Source organism: Otolemur garnettii, unplaced genomic scaffold (assembly GCF_000181295.1).
Source record: "Otolemur garnettii isolate 467f Iridium unplaced genomic scaffold, OtoGar3 scaffold00082, whole genome shotgun sequence".
Classification (NCBI taxonomy): domain Eukaryota; kingdom Metazoa; phylum Chordata; class Mammalia; order Primates; family Galagidae; genus Otolemur; species Otolemur garnettii.
Window position 1 is genome coordinate 6,952,948 of NW_003852477.1, and position 9,888 is coordinate 6,962,835.

The following is a 9,888-nucleotide window of genomic DNA, read 5'->3' on the forward strand; positions in this document are numbered from 1 at the left end:
TTGCTTCCAGGTGATTTCCCTCATCTTTTCCTTTTCCATTGAATGAGCTTTTTGTTGCTTTGTATGGCTGTGACTTTTTTTTAATTTCAGATTTAATAATGCAGTAATTGTAGAACTCAAGAGTTCTCAGTTCTCTAGGGTTTGCTGGGTAGTTTTTGGTTAGTTGGTTGGTTTTTGTATTGTTAAATACTAGTAGTTTATTTGTTTTGAGACTTTTACAAACTATTTTTGCGAGTACTGTTGCATGTGAGGTTTGCTCACTGAAGTCTCTGTTACTTTTGCTTATGTTTTGCTAATGTTTTGACAGTTACACTGAATTCTAGGAACTGAAATGGACAAACTAGCAAAAATTCAAAAGAGAACAGCCCTGTATCCCTTTCTTTATAGACTGGCTCTTTGCTGGGGTAGTTCTTTAACTGTTAGCCAGGCTTGCTCCAAGCCTAGCGATCAGTCTAAGGTGAAGGTTTAAGGTTTTCTCAGGACTTTACTGAGTATGTGCATCTTGCCTGGGTATAAAGGTGGCCTCCTAAACTCCTTGATATATATGTCTGGTTTTGAATGTCTTTATTTCCCAAAGAATATCACCCAGCTTCTCCATTGTTTAGATGGTCTGTAATGTATCTCCACCAGGAATTTCTTGCCTTAAGCATCTATTGGTTTATGGTCCTCTTAATAAAGCATTTATAAGCAGTGCTCAACATTTTTACTGCCTGTGTCCAGAGTTATGCAAGAAGAGATTAAGGAGTCAGCCCTTTGCATTAGACAGGTGTGCACAATTATTTATAAATAAAGTCAGCTTCTTCTCATTTGGTAAGATGAACTGAGAATCGAGTGACTTAATGATCATTACTATTCCGGGGAGTAGGTGGGACGAGGACAAATAAAAATGACACAAAACTTTCCTACAGTTTTGAAAGTAGCTTTTTCTTGATTTGCCATTTGGTTGATTGTTTAAACCTTTGATTCTTTTCAGAACTCCTACAAAGTTGGATCAGACAGTTTCAGGTTTTTTTATTGATGTATCTGTGGGGGGAGTGAGAGCTTAGAGCAGCAGTTCTCAGCCTGTGGGTCATGACCCCTTTTAACTGTATTAAAGATTCGCGGCATTAGGAAGGTTGAGAACACTGACTTAGAGCTTCCTAGTTTGCCCTTTTCCTGTTGTCACTTTCTTTTTAAATAAACTGAAAACTATAGGGTTCTTAATTTTTTACAGGTCAACCAGAAGGGATCAGAGAAGCCACTTGAACAGAAATTTGCAACAATGGTGTCTTCTTTGGGAAGTGGAATGATCAGGTAACTCAGCAGAAATCTCTTACAATTCTTTCTAGATCAGTTGTATATACGTGAGTACTTAGAGCTTATTAGACATAGTTCACCCTACATTTTTTCTTTCTTTCTTTCTTTCTTTTTTTTTTTTTTTTTTTAGAAAGAGACTTAACTGTGTTACTCTTGGTATAGTGCCGTGGATCATAGCTCACATTAACCTGAAACTCTTGACTTAAGCGATTCTTTTTGCCTCAGCCTGCCAAGTATCTGGGACTACAGGCTCCCACCACAACGCCTGGCTATTTTTTTGGTTGTTGCAGTTGTCACTGTTGTTTAGCTGGCCCTGGCTAGGTTCAAACCCACCAGCATCAGTGCATGTGGCTGGTGCCATCACCACTGTGCTATGGGTGCCAAGCCACCTTCATTTTTTTCTATACTAAATCAAAGCATAATTTTTTTGTTGGCTTGAAATTCCTCTGGCATAATTTGTGTTACAGAAAATTTTCTTTATAGTTTTAACAAGTTTAGCCCTTGATTAAAATCGCCCCATCAGGGCTTTGTGTCCCTGTGAGACTTTGTGAAGCTGTGGCAGGTAGGTTATACATTTTAGTTCCTTGTGGTTGTGGTCCTGATCGTCACATGAGCTGGAGCAGTTTAGTGATTATATGGTAGCCTCATCTGGAGCAACAGCTTCACCTGCTATAAGTTACTAGGTGTTGAGTGATGTTCTTTTTCACGGGGAGAGAAAGATGGCTTGGCCACGGGTGCAAGCTCGCTCCTAGAATTGTTTAAAAGCAAGAAACGACTACACACTCTTAGGTGGCATGTAGCAAAATGTCTTTATTTTCTACTCTCTTTTATTGGGAGCTAGTCACATACACCACATTGATAGATAATCCTAACATCCTCATTTCTTATCTTAAACTATAGAAAAGAAAGTAAGTCCAGGAAAGTGAGATAGCCATCATAAGATTAGCCTAAAGAAAGAAAGTCCGGGAAAGTAAGACGACCATCTTAAGCTAGCCTCAGGCTATTCCTCTTGGAAGACCTAAAAGAACAATACAGTATCTGACTTCTATTGTTAAAGTTAAAGGTTAGGATAAACAGAAGAGTAAAACCTTTCTCTTCTATGTACTCAATTAAATTTCCGAGAAACTGGCTTCATGACTGTTTTCTTATGGCTTTGGAGACCCTGCAGTTACGATGGAGTATTTTACTCGACATCATTACAATGGAGTTTTTCTTTTTACTCACATCAACCTTTGAGTCACGTCCTCTGCACAGATGGGCCGTTTCAACCCTTATCTAACAGGCTGACTTGACTACACAGTTGGGGTTACCTGTAAGAGGTTTTTACGCCTGGCCTGCAGGCCCCCACCGTGTTTTCCCAGGTCACTTAGGGCCTCGACAAAAGCACATAATACTCAAGTCTTTTCGCTCAGTTCTGGAATTAAAAGAGCACATTTCATTTAATTTTTGTGGGGGTTTACCCCACACTAGGCTACATTGCAAACTTCTTTTTAGACTTGTGAAAAGATGGGGATCCTAAAACATCAGTGGCCTTGTGGAAAGATGCATAGTAATACGTCAGCCATGTGCAGCAGGGGTAGAAGATAGGTATGTAGCATGCTAAGAAGTGATTTCAAACATTGGGAGAAAACTTTCCCCCAAGATGGTACTGGGTTATCTGTGGAAAAATTATTCTAACCTGTGGAAAATTTCAAACACACATAAAGATAGAATAATATAATGAATATTAGGGAAAGATTTTAAGTCTTTCTTATGCAAAAGCTCTCGCAGATTCTTGAGATCCTCACTCCATCTGCACTGCTACCTTCTCACTGTGGAACCTGCCCATACACACTTTGAGTGGTTCAGAGAAGGGATTCCCAGAGTGCCTCGGAATCCTTAGAGAAATTACTAAAGATCTACCTTCAGAGACCTGAAAAAAATCAGAATCTGTGAGGCTGGAGTACAGCTTATATGTAATAGAAAAAATTTATTTGCTGGCTTTTAACCTCTGGTTAAGATCCTCTGCCCCAGAGAATTTCTGTAGGTATGCTTTGCCTCTAGAGTTGTCTTAAGGAGTTTGGTGTTTTTAGCAGCAGCGGACTTTGAGAACTTGAGGTGTAAATTAAGAGTCTAAAGTTATGTCCTTTATGTTTGAGGGCACCTAGTGCTCTAACAAGTGAGCAGTCCAAAGCTATTTTTATTTTCCTTCTATGAGCTCTAAAAATCATTGGACAGAGGGGCATAATAAAAAGTCATTGGAATTTTTGTTTACTTAACAAATACATATTCTGGGAGGAGAAAAGATCAGTATATTGGTTTTAAGTCTTAAGTCACAGGGTAAATTTATTGTTGTCTTTAAGATCTGTTGGACTGATTTACTTTTTAAGTTTTTTAACCAGTTGTTAGTATGAGTAAATTAAGTTAATGAATTGGTGAGTAGCCAAAAAGAGAAAAGTCATATGGTCACACTTCTGGAGAGAAGTGGGATTAGCAATGGAAAGTTGCTCTTTTGGAACCTGGGTGGGAAAAAAATGAGATCTGCGAAATGTTGTGTCTCTAAGGATGTCTTTGTAGAACTTGGGAAAAAGTAGAACCACTCAACTATTGGGTTCAGAAGTCAGTATGTATTTTAAAACATTTATTACCAAAATGTAACTGTGTAACTCCTTCTTAGAAGACAGAAGTATGATTTAGATTTAGGGTCTTCACCTGCCGCATGCTGACTTTGTGAGCGCTTTTTTTGTTTATGCGTGCTGTTAGATATCATGAAAAGTATGCGTGGACCTTGTTTTGCTGAGCAGCTTTCATTACTGTTTGTGTCTTTACTGTGTGGCCCAAGACAACTCATATTCTTCCAGTGTGTGTCAGAAAAGGAAAAAGTTTATATACTCCTGAAAGAATACCAGCTTAATCCAAGTGCATTTAAATGCTAGTAAGCTACTTAAATACTTTGTTGTTGTTGTTTATTTTTTATTTTTTCCCCTTGATTTTATTTTATTGTGGTAAGAATACTTAACATGAAATCTGCCATCTTAACAGATTTTTAAATATACAACGCCAATGCAATATTGTTGGCGATAAGTATAATGTTGTATGGCAAATCTCCAGAATTTCCATTTTGCTTAGCTGAAACTTTATGCCTACTTAAATTCTTTAAACAAATCTAGAACTGTTACTTTTGGTCAGAACACTCCAAAAATAACTGTCATAATGCCATGTTTATTGAACTTGCCATTGAAAGTCCTCCCCCACCCTTTGACTTCCCAGAGTTGTCAGCCTCTCGGTGGCTAACCTCTATTTTTGTGCTAATTTCTAAGAATACCACTCGCACCCAAGGTGACCACTGACATGGTGGGCTCTGTTTATCTGCTAGAAGCCCACACTCTATTAATGTGCCTTCATTCTGTTGGAGCCAAGGAAGTCACATAAGACCGGATGCTTCATCTGAGGTTTTACTCTGCAGGTGACAGTATAATGTCCTTCTAGTCCTCCTGCTTTATGTCTTGTCTTGATCCTGAACAGGAAGTTTGATAGAAGGAGAATATATGAGATTCTTTATGTATCTATGGTGCTCAGGTTCTCTGCACCCTTGACGTTCAGGGCTTGGTTAATGAGTCAAGGGGTAACTTTTTCAGCTCATGGTAGGACATCTTTACTGTTGGTTATCTTCTAACCTTTAGAATTGTACCTCCTAAATAGTACATAATTGAAAACAACTCATTACAGATCAACAGGCAAGGAATTTATCTCTGCCACGTGTATCTGTGATATATCTTGATAAAACAGAGCGAATTTTTTGTTTCAATGGCCAGTAACCAACCAATCCAGTACCCAGGACAGCGGGTACTGTCCTGCCTCTGTACTTCTGCACCCCATACTTAGTATACAACAGACACCAAAACTAATCCTCCTTGGAATAAATTGAGTAACCATTGTGAACATATTCTTAAATGATTAGTGTAAAAAACATTTTTTTTTAAGAGACAGAGTCTCATTTTGTTGCCCTCGGTAAAGTGCCATGGCATCACAACTCACAGCAACATCCAGCTCTTGGGTTTAGGTGATACTCTTGCCTCAGCTTCCCTAGTAGCTGGGACTACATGCGCCCGCCACGACACCCAGCTAAGTGTAAAAAACAATTTAAAAGGACCCTGTTCTTTGCACATGGGGCAGAGAATAAATTAATTCTGTGTACTTAATGGGACTAGTCCTCATTACAGTGCATACCTGATTTCTGTACTTGGACTCCACTGGTTTTTGCTTTGCTTCCCTTCTCTTTTCTGAGGGCCCCTAGAAGAGCACGTGAAGGTAGGTACGTGTGTGTCTGTGTGAGAGTGCATCTTCACACACACACACACACACACACATATATATATTTTTCTCTGATAGGTATAAGCATGGTGGGGACATATATCTGGGTCTGTATAATGCTAAACCCAGAGTAAAAGAGGCTCCAACGTTCCAGGGAAATATGTACATGTGCAGTATAGAAAAGAAAGTCAGGTTATTAGGTATTATTAATAGAAGGAAAATAAATGATCCCTGGGAAATTTCGAAATATCTTTTCTTTTGGTAGATACATTGCCTTTGACTTCCACAAGGAATGTAGAAATATGAGATGGGATCGACTGAGTATTTTATTGGATCAGGTAGCAGAAATGCAAGATGAGTTAAGGTAAGCTGTATTATTTCCTTATGGATGTTGGGGGGGGGAAACTGTGTGTATATATCAGTCATATTTATTATGCATTATCAAGCAGACTTATAAATATAGTTCACCTGATTGATGGTGCTGATCCTTACTATTTTATCATTTCTTAATTTTTTTTTTTTTTTTGAGACAGAGTCTCACTCTGTTGCCCTAGGTAGAGTACTGTGATGGCATTACTCACAGCAACTTCAAACTCTTGGGCTCAAGCAATCCTCTTGTCTTAGCCTCCTGAGTAACTGGGACTACAGATGCTGCCACAAGGCCTGGCTAATTTTTCTATTTTTGGTAGGGACAGTGTCTTGCCCTTGCTCAGGCTAGTCTCCAACTCCTGAGCTCAAGCAATCTACCGCCTTGACCTCTTAGAGTGCTAGAAATACAGACATAAGCCACGGTGCTCGGCCTTATTAAGTTTTTTGCTAGAAAGATGAGACTGTCATTTAAATATATTTTTAAATTCCTAAAAAATGATTGAAGGCCAAGTGTTTTCATATTTTTATGAATTATCTTCCATGCATAATAAATTTTTACATAATTAAACTTGGTTTATTACTGTTTTATATTCTGGTTTTTTTTATATTCTGTTGATTTATTTTGTGTTCTCTTGTGTCATAACATAGTTTTTTTATTAAATCATAGCTATGTACATTAATGCAATTATGGGGTACAGTGTGCTCGTTTTATATACCATTTGAAATATTTTCATTAAACTGGTTAATGAAATGCTGGTTAAAATGCTTCACCGCATTTTCTTAGTTATTGTGTTAAGACATTTATACTCTACACCATAACATAGTTTTAATTAAATGCTTTCCTTCATGTTGAGTATCTTCTTCATTTCCTTTTCTATTCTTATCATGAAAGATTGTGCTGAAATAAATCTGTTTGGAGATACATACATATTACAGTTCTGTTATAGTATTTCTTTAAAAGTAATCTTCAAAGTAGAATCAATAGATCAAAAGGTCTGGGTATGTTTGTGGTACTTGCTATATGAGGTATGATTTATCATTGATTCACAAGTTTACTGTGCTGTATGTGTATATCAGTCTTTACTTATTTTAAAGTCAGAAGAAATAATCTATAAACTGTTCTATCATTTTGTTTTGCCTCTGTGTGATAGTTCTAAACTTGGCAACCCAAATGCACTTTTTTATTTTAGTTTACACAGTGATTTGGTAAAACCTCTCTGATAGATATTTGCTTAGTTTTTTAAAGTATATTTTTATACTTACTAAATAATGAACAATAGTTATTTAAGTCTGCTTTTTTTCCTGTGAGTTTGTTATGAAGATAGCTAGTAAGAGGAGATTGACTACATTATTATGGGGCTATGAGAGAAAACATTGGCTGGGCCTGCACATTTTGGAGGGGATGGTACTTTGAGTTCACCCATTAATTATATTACACAATATAAGAGTGTAATAACGGAGGATTGACATCAGACTCTGTGTCTATTGCCATTGACTGTGATCCATAGGACAGTAGGGCCTTTATTGGTGAATTTCAAATGATCTCTTGAGACGTCTTTTTCTTGGGGTTCTGGGGGTAGGGGAATTAATCTGGGTTTGGGAATCTGACACATCTCAGTCTGAATCTCAGTTTACCTCTTAGTTAGCCACCTGACCAGGAGCCAGTCAACTTTAAGCTTTGATTTCTCCATTTGTAAAGTGAAAATAATAATACCTACCTCATCTAGTATTTATAAGTACTGCAGGAGTGCCAACACACACACATGTGCTTATGTCTGGGCACATATACATGCCAACTTAAATGAACTTCACCAGTTCTGTATGAGTCTCATGTAGATTTTTTGTTGCAACACATTCTTCCTGAGATCATAATTTTTATTTAGCCTTTGATTAAAACTGTTGCATTTTCTTCCTCCTTTTGGAGTTTGGGAATACTTTCAATAAGTTAATATATAATATTCATCATATGCTATGTCCAGTATACTTGCTAAGTACTCCATTGGCCCTATGAGTTACCTCATTCAGACCTTAGAGCAGCTAATAGTGATGCTGTTATCTCCATTTTGTGGATGAATACACAGGTACTTAATCTTTAAAGTTCTATAACTAGTAAGTTGCCTAAGATGCTAAGGCTAGCAAACAGATTGTTCGCTGCCGGAGTCCATGTTCTTTTTTTTTTTTTTTTGAGACAGGAGCCTCAAGCTGTGCCCCTGGGTAGAGTGCTGTGGCATCTCAGCTCACAGCAACCTCCAACTCCTGGGCTCAAGCGAGTCTCCTGCCTCCGCCTCCCAAGTAGCTGGGACCACAGGTGCCCACCACAACGCCTGGCTATTTTTTGGTTGCAGCCGTCATTGTTTGGCGGGCCCGGGCTGGATTTGAACCCGCCACCTTGGGTGTACATGGCTGGCGCCTTAGCCACTTGAGCCACAGGCGCCGCCCGGAGTCCATGTTCTTGACAATCAAACTGTGTGTTTCCAAATTTTTGAGTTCATAGACTCATCGAGGAGCTTATTAAAAATAGAGAAAATACAGGAACTGGTAGAAACAGTGGTTGGCTGTAGTGCAGACATCTGAGTGGTTAAGGGGAGAAAGGAAAACTTAATTTTCAAATAAAACTCTATGGTACTTTATAAGTTTTGCACTACTTGCATGTATTACCGATTAAAAAAAGAATTAAAAATATTTTTAATGCAAAATATCCAGTCCTTGTTTCAGAGACTCTGAGTCAATTAACCTCATTAAGACTTTCCTTTTTTTTTGAGACAGTCTCAAGCTGTTGCCTTGGGTAGAGTGCTGTGGCGTCACAGCTCACAGCAACCTGAAACTCTTGGGCTTAAGCACTTCTCTTGCTTCAGCCTCCCAAATAGCTGAGACTACAGGCACCCGCCACAATACCTGGCTATTTTTGGGTTGTAGTTGTCATTGTTGTTTGGCAGGCCTGGGCTGGGCTCGAACCCGCCAGCTATGGTGTATGTGGCTGGCACCCTAGCTGCTGAGCTACAGGCTCTGAGCCTGGAATAATTATGTTAAAGAAAACTCTCATCTGGCTTTGAGAAACATGATCAGTGTCCATAGCAACCTTTATAATACTCCCAACTCTGCTTTTCACATCTTCTGGGTGACATGATTGCTAACATTACAGCCGTTTTGTGAATTGGAGAGCTGTCTTAGCCATTCAGACTTCTTTTTGGTCTGGGATCATCACGTGTGTCTGACCTTTTAATTTACAGATTTTTGTGATGTCACTGAAATGAGACTCATGTTATAGGTTGTATCCTTAGTAGATTTAATCTACTGTGGTATGAGAGTGTTTATACAAATATGTGTTAGTTATTTTCTAGTGGACTCTGCTGGCAAGGTGGTGACAAACCAGGAAGGTGTGTTCCGCAGCAATTGCATGGATTGTCTAGACAGAACCAACGTGATCCAGAGTTTATTAGCTCGTCGTTCACTTCAGGCCCAACTTCAGGTGCAAATTCTTTTTTCCTTTTATTGAAAAACAATACAGCAAAAAAAATTAAACTTCATTTTTAAAAACCAGTAACAAAATTCATACTGCCTCCACCCTAATCCACCTTTTTATTTTTGTGTCTTGCCATTGTGGTTGTGCACATTTTCTGTAACCATGGTCAATATACATATGCATAATTTTTAATTTTGCCATTTTCCTTTAGCATGTATGTGTGTAATCATAGTTTTTGATGGTTGTGTTGTTGTACTGTAATTTACTAAGCCACTGAGGTTGCTACATTTTTGGTTTGTAAGTAACGCTCAGAATATATATGTATATGTTATTAACTTGAATTTTTTCCTTCAGGTTAATTCCTAGAAGTGGAATTACTTAAAAAGAATAAATATATTACTTTCCAAGTGGGTCAGACCAATTTACTCTGACACCAGCAATGAATACATGAATTCATTTCATTGAAC

The 9,888-nt window shown here is 38.2% G+C and overlaps 1 protein-coding gene across 3 annotated transcripts in view; it reads left to right on the forward strand.

Annotated features, from left to right (window-relative positions):
* SACM1L (SAC1 like phosphatidylinositide phosphatase) overlaps positions 1-9,888 on the forward strand; it is a 69,241-nt gene that overhangs the window by 51,305 nt on the left and 8,048 nt on the right. For all 3 annotated transcript variants that reach the window (XM_003794514.3, XM_023515911.1, XM_023515913.1), the window contains 3 exons: positions 1,214-1,293; positions 5,855-5,953; positions 9,289-9,427. In XM_003794514.3, coding sequence (XP_003794562.1) covers positions 1,214-1,293; positions 5,855-5,953; positions 9,289-9,427 — 318 coding nt within the window. The remainder of the gene's footprint in view (positions 1-1,213; positions 1,294-5,854; positions 5,954-9,288; positions 9,428-9,888) is intronic.